At 43.0% G+C, this 19,164-nt stretch overlaps 1 protein-coding gene and 1 long non-coding RNA gene across 3 annotated transcripts in view; one reads left to right on the top strand and one right to left on the bottom strand.

Annotated features, from left to right (window-relative positions):
• Window positions 1–19,164, bottom strand: part of LOC135555885 (GEM-interacting protein-like) — a 47,619-nt gene that overhangs the window by 13,606 nt on the left and 14,849 nt on the right. For both annotated transcript variants that reach the window (XM_064988675.1, XM_064988676.1), the window contains 12 exons: window positions 17,424–17,511; window positions 15,824–15,920; window positions 15,435–15,486; window positions 6,179–6,304; window positions 3,961–4,025; window positions 2,647–2,754; window positions 2,382–2,462; window positions 2,068–2,232; window positions 1,746–1,883; window positions 1,108–1,298; window positions 778–911; window positions 491–586 (listed from right to left, as the gene is read on the bottom strand). In XM_064988675.1, coding sequence (XP_064844747.1) covers window positions 491–586; window positions 778–911; window positions 1,108–1,298; window positions 1,746–1,883; window positions 2,068–2,232; window positions 2,382–2,462; window positions 2,647–2,754; window positions 3,961–4,025; window positions 6,179–6,304; window positions 15,435–15,486; window positions 15,824–15,920; window positions 17,424–17,511 — 1,341 coding nt within the window. The remainder of the gene's footprint in view (window positions 1–490; window positions 587–777; window positions 912–1,107; window positions 1,299–1,745; window positions 1,884–2,067; window positions 2,233–2,381; window positions 2,463–2,646; window positions 2,755–3,960; window positions 4,026–6,178; window positions 6,305–15,434; window positions 15,487–15,823; window positions 15,921–17,423; window positions 17,512–19,164) is intronic.
• LOC135555901 (uncharacterized) lies at window positions 564–13,465 on the top strand. Its single transcript, XR_010457916.1, has 3 exons — window positions 564–961; window positions 6,205–6,310; window positions 11,492–13,465. It is a non-coding gene; the product is annotated as an uncharacterized LOC135555901 (long non-coding RNA).

Below are 19,164 nucleotides of genomic sequence, written 5' to 3'. Positions count from 1 at the left end.
GTACAAGTCACGGTGGGAAACACTACCCTTAGTTCCAAACAGAACCCTACTCCCTAGCAACTCACATAGACCTGAGAGGATTGGACAAGTGGAAGAAAACGGCAACACTTCCACCTAGCCAATCAGTAGACAAGAAGCAATTGCCACAATGATTATAATCGATCTAATCCTCTCAGATCTACCGGAGTGGCTAGGGTGTAGGGGTTAGGGCAGCGTTTCCCAAACTTGGTCCTGGGGACCTCAAGGGCTGCACGTTTGTTGTTGTTGTTTGTCCTAACACTCCACAGATGATTCAAATAATCAAAGCTTGATGAGGAGTTGTTTGGTTGTCTGAATCAAAACCAAAACATGCACCCCTTGAGGCCCCGAGGACCGAGTTTGGGAAACGCTGGGTTAGGGGTAGATTCGGGAATTCGGCAGGAACATTTACATATAGAGAGCCACTAGTTGGTGTCTGTTGTGTGAGTTAGGTGACGACGGTGACATTCACCTCCTTCCAGGACAGTGGCCATGTCCCTCTCATCCAGGTCGTCTGATGACATGGTCCCTGTGGAGGGGGCTTTAAGAAGCATCCTGTTGCCATGGGCTACAGGGTTCAGGGTTCAACGTGGGTAAGACACGCAGAGAAGGAGAGAGGACCAGACAAACAGGGCGAGCTGGGTAAGCTTCGTAGCGAACACATTATTTCTCACCACGAGCAATCATGACCTAGATGTTTGACGATTGGTCAATCTTGGTCAATAAATGAAATCTGTGGAATGAAGCACACAGGCTTACCTGGGCTGGACAAAGATTCCAGACTGCCTCCTATGCTCTCACTGTCACTGTAGCCCTTTCGTTTAACTAGACTTTCTTCAGGCAGGGAGAAGGAGTCTTGCAGAGAGCTGGGGTTGCTGGTCTTACGACGGCCACTTGGAGGTGCCACACACAGATTTGGAAACACACGCACACACACACGCAGGTAAGCATACACACACACACGCAGGCACACAATTAACATTGACAACAACTCTAAACATAAGACAATAGGCACTAACGGGACAAACAGTAGCATCCATTAGAGCCGTAGCCTATCTAAAACAGGACAAATCTTCCAACCGAACGTACCTCTTGTTCTGAGGGACAAACTCCTGGAAGGTGAAGGTTTGTAGGGGCTGTTCTTGGCTTCTCTTCTTGAAGATGTAGAGCAGGTAGGGCTCCCCGGGTTCACACGGCCTGCAGGTCAACTCCAGGTTGTGGTAGCCCAGGGGAACCGGCTCCGTCTGCTGACGCTGGAAGTAGAACATGTTCACTGTGGCCTAGGGGTGGTAGAGGTACATGATAAGAGGGATTATTTAAAAATGATTCATCCCATTGAGCTCAAGATACCTCGGTAGCTCGGTTGGTAGAGCACGGCAACGCCAGCATATTCGGTTCAATCCCAGGACTTCCTGTATGTAAAATGTATGCACGCATGACTAAATTGCTTTGGAAAAAGGGTCTACTACCTGGCATATATTATACTACTATATTATTTAGAAATGGAGAACTGGACCATATTTTAATGTTTTGTTTGTTTGTTGGGGCGATTGTTGAAATCAAAAGCATTGACAGTCTTAAAAGACTAATTGAAACGGCTGCTGACTGCTTGCCTTGGGTCTATTCACTCTTATGCCCCCTCTTATGCTGTCACTATCTTTATTATGCACTCCACTTGATCCATCCAGCACAGGGGACGTCTATCTCCAATGGGCCTGGACACCCACCTCCTTGAGCACAGTGTCCCCCTGGCAGATGAGTTTGCGGGTGTGAACTATGATTTTCTCCTTCAATCTCTCCAGCTTGTCCTGGTGGTCGTGGGCCTCACACACACACTGTCTGTACTGCATCTCTGCCTCTATCACCTGGATGAGAGAGGGAGAGAGAGAAGGAGAGAGAGAGCGGGAGATGGGCACAGTGAGTCACCGAAAAATACAACTCGAATTTTCCTTTCAAAAAAATAATGATAACCTAAAAAGTGGAACCAAAAAAAAGAGAGGGATATGTTTCAGTGAACCCCATATGGCGGCCGGACCCGCTGCACCACACCTTTGAATGTGCGTCGTCACGTGACTTCCTCCTCTTATCCAGGGTCTTGTTTCCCGCTGTGAGCTCGTCCCCGGCCTTGGCCGTCACCGCCTTGGTCTTCTCCAGGTCCTCGCTGCGCTGCAGGTACTGCTGACGAGCCTTCTTCAGAGCCGCCACCGCCTCATTCTGACCAATGAGAGAAGCATTGTTACCGCATTGTTCTGACCAATGAGAGAAGCCGTTCAGTTAACGCAATGCTCCGATCAATGGGAGAAGCTGTTAAACACTCGCACACACAGTAGCGTCTTCAAAAAACAAACAAACAGCTGTTTTACCATCCTCCTCTGTTCTCTGGACCACTGATCCTTGAACTCCCTGCGCCACTTATCAATCTCATTCTTCTTGGATGCCAGGGCCTTCAGGATAAAGACGTCAGATTAAACACATCGTACTCAATCCGTTTACACATTATTCCACATTTACTTGCATACAGGAATGTTTTTGTTGTTGTTGTTGGACACATTGAGTAGGCTTGCTAATTGTTTCTGTCTGTGGCGGTTCTCCTGCCTGTCTGTCCGTCGGTCCGTCTGTCTATAGTACCTGGTAGCAGCGTTGCTGCAGCAGTTCTGATGTCTGTTTAGTAGACTGGCTGGTCTTCATGTCGTGCTCCAGGGCCATGGTGTAGATGTACTGCAGAGGCATCATGTCCTGTAACAACGGCACAGTAAGAACCATGCCATAGATATCGTTTCAATGCGCTATGGAAGATATATTTCAGTTATATTTAGAGATAATAGATCTACAGTATTTCAGAGAATATGTAGAGAGAGTGGTGAAATTCATGAAATAATATGTTTCTATGCAATACTGCACATGTGCCTTTAGAAAGTATTCATGCCCCTTGACCTATTCCACATTTTGTTGTGTTGCCTGAAAACATGTTTGTAGATTTTTTTTGCAAAATTATTGAAAATGAAATACATAAATATCTACTTTATATTCACACCCCTGAGTCAATATTTTGTAGAAGCACCTTTGGCAGCAATTACAGCTGTGAGTATTTCTGGGATCTTTCCACACCTGGATTGTGCAACATTTGCCCATTACTATTTTCAAACTACAACATTGTTGATTCATCCTCAGTTTACTCCTATCACAGCCATTATACTCTGTAACTGTTTGAAATTGGCCTCTTGGTGAAATCCCTGAGCGGTTTCCTTCCTCTCCTGCAACTGAGTTAGGAAGGTCGCCTGTATCTTTGCAGTGACTGGGTGTATTGACACACCATCCAAAGTGTAATTAATGACTTCACCATGCTCAAAGCGATATTCAATGTCTGTTGTTTTTTTTACCCATCTACCCATCTTCCCTGGTCTTTCTGGTTGAATCTATGTTTGGAATACACTGCTCGACTGAGGGCCCTTACAGATAATTGTATGTGTGGGGTACAAAGATGAAGTAGTCATACAAATATCATTATTAACACATTTAATGAGTCCATGCGACTTATTACGGGACTTGTTCACCAGATTGTTTACTCCTGAACGTATTTAGGCTCGACTCAAAACATTTCAGCTTTTCATTTTGAATGAATTATATCCAAAAACATAATTCCACTCTGACATTATGGGATATCGTGTGTAGGCCGGAGACATTTAATCCGTTGGAAAATCAGGCTGCAACACAACAAATGGTGCAAAAAGTCAAGGCACTGTAAAACATTTCATTGTGGTAATTCAGCAGATGCTTTAATGCGCAGCGACTTTTCAGTGCATCCCACTATGGTGGCGAGTAACAGGCCTGGAAGAGTCATCTGATATGAATTGAATACTTTTCTATGCAATACTGTACACAACATCACATGTACACCCTATACAGCCCCATGCACACGAGAGACAAGAAAAGCATCCATACCTGCTGAGCCACACAGGACTTAGCTGTTTCTGCTGCCTTTACGATGTTCTTGGCAAACTCTTGCTCTGCAAACAGACCAGAATAAGTCAGTATGATGGAACGTGATTTGATTTGAGTTAAAACAATCGATTAGCATAACAATATTGTCAGGCTGTCTTATCAAAAGCTTTCATCCAGCCAAATATCCATTGGACTTTTGGAGCTGTTGCGTGTTCCATTTATGTCTTTCAATGGTGATATAACAACCGATATGTAACATATCAGATCTCATATCAGGCCATCAGACCTCATAGAGAGGAGAGGTCAGTTCAGATTGTTAGCCTACATCACCAAATATCAAAATCAATGCTCTGCTTTGGCTGCCTAAGTGCTGCCCTACTTCAAGTAGACTAATCTGCTGATCCATACTGATGCTGTGGTGTCAGCGTTGCAACCATTCAACCAGTGGAGGCTGGTGGAAGGATCTACGGGAGGATGGGCCCGTTGTAATGGCTGGAATTGAATAAATGGAACGGAGTCAAACATGTGGTGTCTATAGGTTTGCCGTGTGATACCGGTCCATTTGAGCCCAATGAGCCCTCCTATAGCTCCTTCCACCAGCCTCCACTGCATTCAACTGACCACTGGCTCAGACCTTTCCCTCTACGTTGACCACTTCCCCTACATTGTCACTCTGACCTCTCTCCATTTCCTATACACAGCTATCCAAACACAGGTCTGCTTAGCAGCACCTTGGTGAGCTGATCTCTGCCCTCCTACAGCACAGCACAGAACAGTGCAGTACATTACAGTGTGGTATAGCAGAGTACATTACAGTACAGAAGGCTACAGTACAGAGCAGAACTGTAGGCTGTCCATCCTGTCCATTCTCCTGTTGTGGCCTGGTTAATCTGCCCTGTAGTCTCTGTGGGGTTCCCCTGGGGGGAGTGGCTGGCCCGCTCCATGTTATCCTCATTGGCTACCAACCATACAGGTCTAATACCCTAACAGTGTTCCTCAGGGTAGGTTATACCGCTCCGTAATACCCTAACAGTGTTGCTCAGGGTAGGTTATATCGCTCCGTAATACCATAACGGTGTTCCTCAGGGTAGGTTATATCGCTCCGTAATACCATAACAGTGTTCCTCAGGGTAGGTTATATCGCTCCGTAATACCATAACAGTGTTCCTCAGGGTAGGTTATATCGCTCCGTAATACCATAACAGTGTTCCTCAGGGTAGGTTATACTGCTCCGTAATACCCTAACAATGTTTCTCAGGGTAGGTTATACTGCTCCGTAATACCCTAACAGTGTTTCTCAGGGTAGGTTATACTGCTCCGTAATACCCTAACAATGTTTCTCAGGGTAGGTTATACCGCTCCGTAATACCCTAACAATGTTCCTCAACCTAAGGGGTCCGTGATATCTTGCTGTCCCTGAAATGGTTAATTATTTTCCCTGATATATTTTCAACCAGTTTTGCTCACTAGGAATGTAAATGGTCCCTATAACAGTCCTTGTAATACCAAAGTTTTACCACCAGAGGGTACTGTGGAGAATACTGTTTATCCTTCCACACAGGGTTCAACCACAAGGTCTATTATCCTATTACAGTTGAAGAATAAACACACATTCTCTAATGGCAGGGTAGGCCTACTTTAGACGCTGTTGTCTTTTCCAGGAACAGAGTGACTGACTTCTTGTCTTTCCGAGGAGAAGAGCTTTGGTTGCTGTAGTTTTCTGCAGTTCCATACAGTAAAATAACTTTTTTTTTTACAGAGGGATAAGAGAGCCTTTCATGTTGTCCTAAAATGATTGTTGTTTATCTTATGTCTCGAGAAGGCTTAACTGTCTATGAATGCCAGAAACATGGTATATACTTCACATTTGGTGTGTGAACCCTTTCATTTGTTTATATGCTAAGCACATTGTTCACATGCAAGCACATATTTACAAATATATGTGTTTGTGAATATGTTATACTTGGGTAGTTGTGTCCATTTGTTACTTTGAATGAGTCTGTACCACATTGCAGTGATACACTATGGGCCATGCCCTAATTTTGAGATAGGCACACTTAACTTGAATTAAATCATGTGTTTATATCATTGTGAGATGTGCAGGTATGAATATGAGACAGACAGACTGACAAGCAGGCAGACAGACACAGAAATATCCCCACCCACGTACACACAGGCAGAGAGACACAGAAACAAACACACCCACATCTCCACTCACCCAGGCTGATTCTCTTTTCCATCCAGGCCAGCAGGTCCTTGGCGTAGCGGCACCACATCTTGGCATACTGCAGGGCCAGCTCCACGCCTCCCTCACAGCGACACAGAGCCAGGTCTGCTTCCTGGGCTGAGAGTGAGTACATCAGCATCACTGCATATTCTCTCTACCTCACCCTGATGGGACACAGTCAGGAGGGCTTTTGTACCCCAAAACAAACACAACGGGGCAGTCTGGACCCCCACGGGGCATCCAAAACAAACCCCTCTCCCGCCTGATTCCCAGGGGAAAAGCTGGGCTCACGGGTATGCTTTGTCTCCCATACTATCAACAATGCGTAATCCGAATAATTTGTCATCCAAGAAACAAAAACAAAGGAATAAAAGAGAACCGAAAAAAAAAGAAGGGTATCTCCAATTTCTCAGTTCATTGAGTTCATCAGAAACATAGCTCTGTTTCCACGACAGGTTTGTGGTTTAGCCAAACAAAACTCTATGGAGAAGAGATACCGAGAATGACTGGTCATCAGGGCTTGTCCCCGGAGGCCACAAGGTCTGCAGGTGCTGCAGTTGCCCCAAGTGATCACTCCTAAACCACCACGGGTGGAGGTGTGGTCATAGGTTGGTCATCTCAAAGCATGCATAGCAAGAGGTCATCATGTGGGAAAATCTAAACGTCCCAAGGACATTTTCCAGTCCAGCCTAGACCAGCTGCTTCCAGGGCTAAACAAACTGTGCTTTAACGGACATGAAGTGAAGAAAGGAAAAGAGAGAGAAAGGGATTTGCCTGAGGGTCCCAAACAGGCTTTTTAGGTTCACCTCCTCTCCTCTTCCCTCTCTCTACCTCTCCCTGGCTCCTACCCCCTCCACTCCTCCCCCCCAGCACCTGTTCCACCGCTCCCCTCCTCCGTCAGAGAGAGAGAGAGAAAATGTGACGTCTGAGAAGATCACCCTGGCAACTCCTCGGTGCCAGAGTGCTGTAACCGATGTGGCAACACCAGAGCGGGTGTTTTGTGTCGTGGTTGTTATGGAAGTCAGGGCTTTGGTGTTATTGACAGCAGTCTGAAGTCATTCAACTGCTCTCGCTCTCTCTCTCTCTCTCTCTCGTCTTCCTCTCTGACTCAGTGACAGCGGATGGCGACGTGCAACAATCCTGCAACGCATGTCATGTGCTTTCTTTCTTCCTTCCTCCCTCCCTCACTCTCCTTTCTGCTCTCTCTTTCCCTGTCATGGGCTTTCTCAAGTCCTCTCCCCCCCCACTCGTGATCTCGCGACGTCACTATCAGTACCGCTGTCCTTGCACTTCTTTGACCCGTCAGCAGTCGAGCTGCAGGCACAGAAATAGATCGTTGGACCTGTCAATACCGCAGTCTTCTGAGAAGTCCATTTCCTGTTTCACATCTTCTTCTCCAACACAGAGATGTATTGTGTCCTACACTCTAATTCTGAGCTCGATTCCTCTCTGCGTGTTGTCACAGAAGCCTCTCTCAGTTCCTAGAGTGAGAACAGAGCATAGAAGGGGCTTCTCTCTTGAAACAAGTAACTCCATGTCAGAGAAGCAAAATCCACCAAAAATGATGAAGACTTTAAGACCGAGTGTTGTGCTGCGTTGACCTCTCGCTCCCTGTCTCCCTCTGTTGTGGGCTCCCCTTCACACTTCGGCAACGAGTGTCCCTGTACCACCTGTGTGTGTGTGTCCCCTCTCGCTCCGCTCTGCCTGTGCTGGCTTCTGGGACTAGGGATTATCCAGAGAGGGCAGGTCCAGATTGTGGAGTGACAGGCTTTAGATCACAACCAGGTTTTACCTCCTGGTGTTTGTGTGCGACTTGCAGACCCTGTCAGGAGGACTATGAGGGTGGATGGGGTGAAGAAAGGGTTAGAGCTCAGTACAAACGGATTATTGATGCTCCTCCTTCCAGCATTTTTTCTGTACTTGATCTCCCCCCCCCATCTCTCTCTTTCTCACCCTCTCCCAATCTTTTTTTCTCTCTCTCTCTCTCCCTTTCTGTCTCAGGAGAGAAAACTTCACAGCTGTAGGTTGATGGAATTACAGTAGATCAGGAATATTGATATATGACTGTCGGAATGTCAACTTGTCTTACACAAGTGCCAACAGTAGTTAGTTACACAAGCTCCGAACTGGGTCCATACTGTTATTTACCCTTGACACCAACTAACACAGATAAACAACACAGTTGACACCCGCACATATGCAGTCCACGGATCAATCAATGTCAACCCGGCGGGACAGGCGACAGGCATTGCAGAAAGCAGGTCACGGCACGGACCAATCAACTCATCAGCCCTACCATCCTACCCCCACCGCTCGGCCCTATCCGCAGCCCCACGCCTCGCGTGGGGGGTAGCTGGGAGAATTTGGGGTTGGGAAGAGTGGGTTGGGTTAGGGTGAGGGCAGGATTCTGTATTAGATGTAACTGAATGAAGAGAGAGGAGGAGGGAACTCAGAGGGAAGGTATATGCTATATGCTTGGTAATACGGTGAAGACGAGGTGCTGCGGGGGTGAAGGTTCCCATAGGTGCAGATCTAGGATCAGCTTCCTCTCCCCCAATCCTAACCTTAATCATTAGTGGGGAAAATACCAAATTGACCAACATATATTATTTGATAGTTTCAAATACATGCAACTTAAAAGTGGCCTATTACGAATCGATTTGACATCTTTTGGGCATCAGAGCAACATTTAGGGACTCTTATTTGAGTCAGAAAAGGATGTTCATATGATAGGTAAGAAATATAAAACCTCGCAGAGAGCCTAACCAACTGACAATCTCTTAGGAAATAAAATATAAACCATTGGAACCAAGACTTAAACATGAACGGATGTTGGCACAGGATGGAGGTAAAAGTTGGAGCGTGACTAACGAAATGACGGTAACACTTCACTTGACAGCCAGCGTCATAACACGTAGCCATGTCATAATATGTCGAAACAGCTGACGTACACAGTCATGACACATATATTTAGACCTGTTGTGACATATAAGACACCTACAGAAGACTGTCGAAACCCACAAAACCTACCACACAAGGCAAAAACATTCCATTACGCTATAGCCTACCTGTCAACAGTATGTTTACGTTATATAACATTTTCTGAAATTGACCATATTAAACTATCATTGTAGTTGCTCACACATTAATGTCCTACATGCACCTAATCCCAATGCTCTGCTGCTGATGAATGGGATGAATACAGGAGCAGTTTTCCGGAGCAGGTCAAGACACACGTGGTATACGGTCTGATATACCATAGCTGTCAGCTAATCAGCATTCAGGCCTCGAACCACCCAGTTTATAAGGGAATGTACGTGATTGGCTTAAACAATTATGATGGTCATAATGCTTCCTGACAGTGTCATAAAGTGTATTTTCTTAGTCCAAGTAAAGTGACATAGGATGGTCATAATCCTTTATGACAGTGTCATAGTGTATTTTCTTAGTCCAAGTAAAGTGACATAGGATGGTCATAATCCTTTATGACAGTGTCATAGTAGTGTATTTTCTTAGTCCGAGTAAAGTGACATAGGATGGTCATAATCCTTTATGACAGTGTCGTAGTGTATTTTCTAGAAGGTATTTCCAATACTGTACGATGAAAAAAACATGACTGTAAAGAATGTATTACAACAAAGGACTTAAGAAATAAACTTTGAAACGAAAAGAAACTTCTTGGCAGGGAAAAAAACACATTTGAATAAATGTGGGTTTTGACACTCGTATGTAGGTGTCATAACCATCCGTAAAATAGCACAATATGTCACAACAGGTGTAAATATATGGGTCATGACAGTGTTATGACCATATTACGACAGGTTATGACAGGTTCTGTCGGCTGTTATGACATATTATGGCATGGTTATGCCCACGTGGGTTGGGCGTTAAGTAAAGTGTTACCGAAATTACAGTTAACGAAAATGTATGCTTAACCCAGAATAAACTAATGTATAGAATTTATTATACAAGAGACAAAATTCACAAATTCTACAGCACAATGGCAGTCATGTCTGAAGTATAAAACTAATAATGACTCAACAATCCATGCTTTCTGAGAACGCTATAAAGTCCGGAAGTTGTATGCGGAGCTAGACAGTTGGCTGTCAGAAGTATTACAATTTAAACTTCCCTTTAATCTGTCTGCATATTTCAAGACATGGCATCTGGGGGTGTCGTGAGATACCCGATGGGTTGAACGATTCTCTTTTCATCGCTCATCTTGAAAAAAATAACGTATACTAAGAACGTGGAAATCAATCAATCCGCCATCATTAGCATAATGGAAAAATTTTATGATTTGTTATTTAAAATATTGAAAGTGGGTGGGCTACGGAGAGAAATGGTGCAGATTTAGGCCATGTTACGTAAAAGCGATGCAGGGGGGCTGGAGATTGGGGTCTGGGCAGTTGTGATGTTTGTATGATGTTGCCGTATGTATGTGTATATTTTTGTACTGTTTTCTAAAAGATCAAATAAAATCTTATAACACGGGAAAAAAGATCAGCATCTAGGGGCAACCCGCACCAAGAGGTGACTGTCTGGTGCGCTGCAGTGGGCGACGCGAGGCCTTCCGTGGCGTGCAGCACAGCCAATAGGCACGGCTCCAGGATGTTTCCATTCTAATGTCTTATTTAAACACTGCTCTACGTGGTCCTGTAATCCTTAATCTCCATTACGGCAACGTGTGTCTATGTCCATGGAATTGGGGTTTAATGGGGTCAAAGGACATCCCTACATACATACACAGTTCCTGGAGAAACAAGTGGGCTGTGTTCAGTAGGGGGAAAAACATTTCAAAGCGTTGTGAAAAAAACAACTGTTTTTCAGTATCCATTGCAAAATGTACCGCTGCGTTGTGTCCTATTGAACAAGACCCTGGTCTAACATGTCCCCCACTCATTCCCATTTCCCCATCATCTCACTAGTCTTCCTTTCTGTCGCCTTTGTAGTTTTTTTTGCCTCTCAGGCTGAACAATGCTCTTTTCATTACTCACTCTGTACTCACTCTTCCCTTCTGTCTGTTTCTCTCTTCTCCCTCCCATCCCTTTATGGAAAATCACAATGTTTTGCACATGTAACATTTTATTTCACCTGTGAAATGTCACGTGAAAAAAAAAACATGTTTTGGAATATTTCACATGATCCCATAACCTTTCACATGTGGATTAACATTTTCACATGATGCCCTGCAAACAAAAGTATGTCGTAGGAACATCACGAAATAGCCGAGGTGTTTCCAACCTTCATATTTGACATACATGATTACATATGTTTATTTATACAGTAATAATCATTCAACAGGTCCTCACCTGGGATTTGAACTCACAACCTCACGGTTCACAGCATTCAGATCTTCCTGCTACGCCACCATGTTTGTGTCAATGACTAGTTTCACCTCTATTCTTATACTTTTGACTTAATAGTAAATCTCAGCTTTGTATAATACACTCAAGAAAACTATTATATGTATCCTAGTTATTCATTCAGGAGTAATATCAAAACAGAATTACATGCCTCACCAACATTAGACAACTATACAGAAAACCCTCAAATTACTGAAATAAATCAATGGAACCAATGAGAGAATAGTCAGATTACCCGATGTAAACAAAGCAGTGCAGAGAGGTATTATATGTAATGAACGTGTAGGGGACTTCTGAGAAGTCTGCGCAGCAGAAAGATAAGCGCACTTCAAATCCCAGGTGGCATCATATTGTCCTAATATTTATATATTTCTTAAGTCCCATTCTTTGACTTTTAGATGTGTGCATTGTTGTGAAAACGTAGATACTACTGCACTGTTGAAGCTAGGAATAACACCCGCAATAACATCTGCTAAATATGTGTACGTGACCAATAAAATTGGATTTGATGTCTAAGGTAATCATGTTTAATTACACTATTTTAGCTGATCAGCGTACCAGTTACCTTAAAACGCCTATACCATTTCATTACTTCCTTGAACGTTTTTCACATGTTGAGCTGAAATTCTCACGTGTGAAGACAAGACACACAAATGAGGTCAGTTGTTCACATGTGTACACCATCTTTTCACATGTGGAATTTGCAGTGGCGCATGTTAGAACCTAACTCTCACATGTGGAATTGCATTTTCAAATGTGTAAAAATCGAATTTGCACTTTCACAGGAAAAACTTCAAAATGTTGTCACGTGTATTTTCATGGTATCACCTGTTGAAATGTTGGATTCCCATGTTATCACATTTATTTCACATGTGCTTAAATGTTTTCACATGTGTAGTTTCATGCTATCACATGCTTCTTTAACATGTCACATGTAATCATATTAACTTCACATGAGATCACATGTGAAATTGATGTTGTTTTTTCCGTAAGGGATCACCCCCTCACTTTTTCCCCCATCCCTCTCTACCTCCCCTATACCTCCCTTTCTCCCTCACATTTCTCCCTTCCTCGACCTCTATGTCCTTCTCTCCCCCTCTCTCATCCCTTCCTTCCCCTCTTCCTCCCTCCCTCTCTCTCTCTCTTTCCTGTTTGATGGATATGTCTGAGTGGTAAACTAGAGAGCATCTGTCTGCAGCTCTAATCCTCTCTCCCTCCCCACCCTCTCCAGTCTTCTCCTAATCTCGTTAACACAGTCAATTAGCGCAACCGGCTAATTAAAGGTCAACAAGACAGGTTGAATAGTTGGAGATTAACCACCGTGACTGGCTGTCACCCCACTAGTCCCGCCCACATCACATCCCACCTGGATTGGCTGTCTATTAGTGTCAGTCACCAGTGTTTCCAGAAGAGAATGGCTTGGACTCTTGCATCCCTTTCACATAAAGACCAAAACCACACAAATTTACTATGCCTGCATTTTTATACCAGATTTTTTGTATTTCTGAAAAGCATAGGGGGTAGAAAAACATGGAACAATAAAACCCACCTAAACACCTAGTCATGATTCCTGTATTTATACTGACCCTGTAACCCAAATACAGGTATTGGGTCTGTGTGAATGGTTCTCAGATTTTTTTGCAGGTAAATTCATTAACACTTCCATTGTTTAACACATCCTTAATTTGAAATGCAAACAGCCCCCATGGTTCAACAACAACCCCCAACCCTCGGAATTTGCCAATTACCCACTGATATGTATAAAAGGGGTATACCTGCAAACAACTGGTAATAAGGGTCTGTTTGAAATAAATATTGCCTTACAGTGCATTCAGACCCCTTGACCTTATCCACATTTTGTCACGCTACAGCTTTATTCTAAAATTAATTAAATAAATCCTCAATCTACACAATATACCCCATAATGACAAAGCGAAATCAGGTTATTTATTTATTTCTTCTCAAATTTAATAAAAAGTAAATACCTTATACCTTATTTACATAAGTATATTGTTATGAAACTTCAAATTGAGCTCAGGTTCATCCTGTTTATTTTGATCGTCCATAAGATGTTTCTACAACTTGATTGGAGTCCACCTGTGGTATATTCAATTGATTGGACATGATTTGGAAAGGCATACACCTGTCTATATAAGGTCCCACAGTTGACGGTGCATGTCAGGGCAAAAACTAAGCCATGAGGTCGAATGAGTTGTCCCTAGAGCGTCAAAACAGGATTGTGTTAAGGCACAGACCTGAGGAAGGGTACAAAAAAAATGTCTGCAGCATGGAAGGCCCCCAAGAACACAGTGGCCTCCATCATTCTTAAATGGAAGAAGTTTGGAACCACCAAGACTTCCTAGAGCTGGTCGTCTGGCCAAACTGAGCAATCGGGGGAGAAGCATTGGTCAGGGAGATGACCAAGAACCCAATGGTCACTCTGACAGAGCTCCAGAGTTCCCCTCTGTCACAGGTCAGAGGTCACCTTGGAGTGTATTCCCTGAGGGTGACACTGGAGGGCACCCTTATGTTTTCTAGTGTCTAGGTGAGCCTGATTGGGTTCACCTGGTGTATGACTATTTAGGTCCTCTGTGAACTGGGCCGGTTGCTCAGGTCTCTTGTTTTGTTTAGTGATTCATGTGCCAGTGCCTTGTTTTTGCTGTGTAAAGCTTCAGTAAATGTTCTGGATTTATCCTCACCTCTGCCTGCTGTGTTTCTCTGAGCCTGAGTCCAAGTTTGTACAATACTTATTGTCACACCCTCTGGAGATGGGAGAACCTTCCAGAAGGACAACAAATCTCTGCAGCACTCCACCAAACAGGCCTTTATGGTAGAGTGGCCAGATGGAAACCACTCCTCAGTAAAAGGCACATGACAGCCCACTTAGAGTTTGCCAAAAGGCATCTAAAGACTCTCAGACCATGAGAAACAAGATTCTCTGGTCTGATGAAACCAAGATTGAACTTGAGAGGATCTGCAGAGAAGAATGGGAGAAACTCCCCAAATACAGGTGTGCCAAGCTTGTAGAGTTATACCCAAGAAGACTTGAGGCTGTAATCGTTGTCAAAGGTGCTTCAACAAAGTACTGAGTAAAAGGTCTGAATTCTTACGTAAATGTAATATTTCTAAAAAACTATTTTTGCTTTGTCATTATGGGGGATTATGTGTAGATTGATAAGGGGGGAAAAACTATTTAACACATTTTGGAATAAGACTAATGTAACAAAATGTGAAAAAAGTCAAGGGGTCTGAATGCTTTCCGAATGCACTGTATATAAGGGGCTAGTCATACAAACCTTGCCTTGTATTGTTTGCAGGTAACATACAGTACCACATCTTCTGTCTAAAATGGGTAATGGACACAAGGAACATATGGTGCTGGTGGTAGAGAACAGAGGCCAGTCACCTTCAATACATTACAACCATTACCCCTGTCCTCTAAATACCACTGGCTGTAATGTAACGAAATCTCTCTTAGCCTTTACAAATGCCCTGCTGCACACTGTGGATACTGAAGTTTAAGCCTAAACAACAAGGGTTTGCACATGTTACCAACTGGGCTTGAACCTGGGTCACCTGTGTGCTACATGCCTCAGCCCGCTGAGCGATAGCCTAAGTACGTTTTAGTTGTGGGAGCTAATGCAAGTCGTCATGTCTCTGGCAAGGTTACTCATCACGCTGAACCAACAAACCTCCTCCGTTACTCACACCAGAGTTGGGGACATTTCGAGTCAGTCTTTAGTGATTTGAATTTAAATCAAACAAAATGGAAAAACACACATGCATACAACACACCACGTTCTGCATAAGCACTTTGTGACATCTGCTGATGTAAAAAAAAAAGGGCTTAATAAATGCGTGTGATTGTATTACAAACATACCTGATAGACCTCCATCTTTGTCATCACCATCTGGGGGGTAGACATCCTCACACTGCAGGGTAGAATACAGAACGTTACACGGAGAAATGGATTTGGAGACAAGACGATATACACTGTACTTCATGTCAGTAGAATATGAGCGGAACCTAAATTTAAATGACTCCCCTGTTGGCTAGTACAAACGGTACCAAAAGTATCAACACAACGGAGCACCCAGGCTAGAAAAAAAATGTTGATTGACTGACAGAGATAACATAGTAACGATTGATTATTTGTTTGTTTTTAGGCTGGGTATCTGTAAAGCACTTTGTGACAACTGCTGGTGTAAAAATGGCTTTAGAAAGAATGTTGATTCGTTAATTGATTGACTGATAGTACTGCTCCCCCACCGTCACGTGATCCAGCTCGGTGTTGTCGGTGGTTTCCGTAGAGACGGTCTCAGCAATTGACTGGGAGTCAGGGTCTAGAAACATCTCCTCTACAGTGCTGATGGAGCAGAGGGCAGATACATGTTATAATGGCTTTATGAAGCCTTCGTGAACCATTTATAATTACTAGATGCTTCACTTATTCTTTCTGTGCAAATCCATACTACACTTAACAAAAATATAAACGCAACATGCAAAAATTAACGATTTTACTCAATTACAGTTCATATAAGGAAATCAGTCAATTGAAATAAATTCATTGGGCCCTAATCTTTGGATTTCACATGACTGGGCAGGGGCACAGTCATGGGTGGGGAGCCAGGCCCAGCTAATCAGAATTTGTTTTCACAACAAAAGGGCTTTATTACACACAGAAATACTTCTCAGCACCACCCCACCCTCCTCAGATGATCCCGCCGGTAAAGAAGCCAGATGTGAAGGTCCTGGGCTGGCGTGGTTACACGTGGTCTGTGGTTGTGAGGCCGGTTGAACGTGCTGCCAAATTCTCTAAAATGACGTTGGAGGTGGCTTATGGTAAATTCTCTGGCAACAGCTCTTGGGGACATTCCTGCAGTCAGCATGCCAATTGCACTCTCCCACAAAACTTGAGACATCTGTGGAATTGTGTTGCGTGACAAAACTGCACATTTTGGAGTGGCTTTTTATTGTCCCCAGCATAAGGTGCACCTGTGTAATGATCATGCCGTTTAATCAGCAACTTGATATGCCACACATGTCAGGTGGATGGATTATCGTGGCAAAGGAGAAATGCTCACTAACAGTCAATGTAAACAAATTTGTGAACACAATTTGAGAGAAATATTTTTTTTTGTGCATATGGAACATTTCTGGGATATTTTATTTTAGCTAATGGAAACATAGGACCAACACTTTACATGTTGCGTTTATATTTGTGTTCAGAATATCTAAAAAGTTATTACTTTCAGGTCCTTACATCTGGTGACAAATGTGACATAACCCCTTTTCCACCTTCTATATAGCATTGCAATTGCTTATGAATGATTCATGAAGCACCTAAGAAACCATTATGAAGGGTTAATCTTAAATAGGACCTATCAAACTAAGGTACAGTACCAGTCAAAAGTTTGGACACCTGGAAAATTGCACAAATAAAGAAAAACCCTTGAATGAGTAGGTGTGTCCAAACATTTGACTGCTACTGTATGTACACATAGATGTAAGAGGAAGAATATACTCGGTTTATAAATCTCACGTAGGTATACATTTCCTCTTTCTGGCAACTAGCAGTAGACCCCCCCCCCCAACAAATAAAAAACAAGTAATCCCTGCACTAACAGTCATATTGGTCTTTCTTACTAGCTGATAATTGCCTTATTGAGGAAAGGTTTTACGTACTGTGATTGTCTCACCGAGCTACCTTAAGACAAATGCACTGTAAGTCGCTCTGCACAAGAGAGTCTGCTAAAGGACTAAAATGTAAAACATGTCAAGGTGTTCTGAATGATGGACTGATTATGATGTGGAGGGTGACAATGGTAACAAGTGTACATGATGAGTGAATCTAAAAGTCAAGACTTACGAGTTGACCAGAGAGAGTTCAAAATTATCGAAGTCCCGGAAGATCTCACTGTAGCGCTTGGTCTCTGATTTGCTGGGGACCTTCACATCTGGGGTAAAAGATGGAGGGCAAACATGTGAGCAAGAGAGGCCAAATGCTATTTTTCTTTTTCAGAAAATGAATATTACACAAAAACACAAGTTGAAATTGCTTCTTGCAGCCCCCCCCCCCCAAAAAAAGCTTACGAAATATCTTCTATTTTTAGAAATAACAAATAAAGGGGTAAACCAACAGCTGACACCCAGTTGTTAAACAATGTGCAAGGACATAGAGACGTTTGTGGGTTTGAAGGGTGGTGGTGGTGACCGAGGCCTCAGATGTGTGATTGTATGCTCGTGTAAAAGGCATTAGCTGTAACACTGTTGTCTTTCAATATCCCCAGCCTCTGGTGAAAAACACATATCACTGTCGGTCACCCATTAAATCACACTAAGTACTGCTGAGATGGCTCAGAATGGTTTTAAACTTTGTGTGGACGGCAGACAAGCGTATTTACTTGTTATGTAATATCGAATATGGGAAGGACTGCAAATAAACGTAGAAAAAGAGAAATGCAACTCCAACAAAGGGGTTCTGTTCATTTGATACATAGATGGTGGAAAGCATTTCCTAGGACAGACTGAATGCTGTGCTTACTACAGAGTGCAGCGTTAAGCCTGGTTTAACCAGGCTCGGCATTTACAGTACATGACTCAGCTGGGGAAAATACAGGTTGATGACACCTAAAACTGAATGATGGTACATTAACCCTGAGTGAACAACAACCAGGGTTGGGGAGTAACGGATTACATGTAATAACTGTAGTCCAATTACGTTACCAGCAAAATATTGTAATCAGATTACCAATACTTTTGAAAGACTCAATGATTACTTAGAGGATTACTATTAAATTCAGAAAGGATGTTTGTGAAAAAAAAAATGTACACTTCTGTTCTCTGAAATTAAAATCAGCATTGAAAAAAGGCGCAAAAGTAAGTTTGTTCCACCTGAGCGAGTCTGAACACAAGTAGAGGCCGCTAAAATTACGCACCAAATGTGTTTGATGGATCGCGGGAAAAGAGCAGGAATAGGTTTTTGTAGGCTACAGGTCGTTGTGGGTGGCTGTTCACAAATCTCCATGTGTATTTGAACATGATAATGGTTGAACTCAAGAAGTTTAAGCTGTTAATCAAATCATTGTTTTTCAAACCAGTGGACAGCCAGTGAAAAATGCGCTCTAGCAAAACTGCATAGGGCGGATCCAAGCCTATGGAATAAAAGTGGGGCTTGTATTGCTCAATCTAATTCATGCTGATAAAAAATAATCCATAGTCCTAATGGACACTTGCTCAAACTTGCATACTTTCGATATATTTAAAGTGGTAATCTGTAGTTGCTACATCTATTTTGGGATTTCTAAATTATATGTACAGTACCAGTCAAAAGTTTGGACAAATACTCATTCCAAGGGTTTTTCTTTATTTTTTACATTGTTAGATAATAGTGAAGACATCAAAACTATGAAATAACACATATGGAATCATGTAGTAACCAAAAAAGTGTTAAACAAATCCAAATATATTTGAGATTCTTCAAAGTATCCACCCTTTGCCTTGATGACAGCTTTGAACACTCTTGGCAAAGCATGCCATTCCATTTTTCAAATCAATGAGCCCAATCAGTCCTCTGCGACAACAAAAGTGTAGGGCTGGCTAATAAGTCC

This window comes from Oncorhynchus masou, chromosome 15 (genome assembly GCF_036934945.1).
Source record: "Oncorhynchus masou masou isolate Uvic2021 chromosome 15, UVic_Omas_1.1, whole genome shotgun sequence".
Lineage (NCBI taxonomy): Eukaryota > Metazoa > Chordata > Actinopteri > Salmoniformes > Salmonidae > Oncorhynchus > Oncorhynchus masou.
This window is presented reverse-complemented; position numbering and strand designations above follow the sequence as displayed.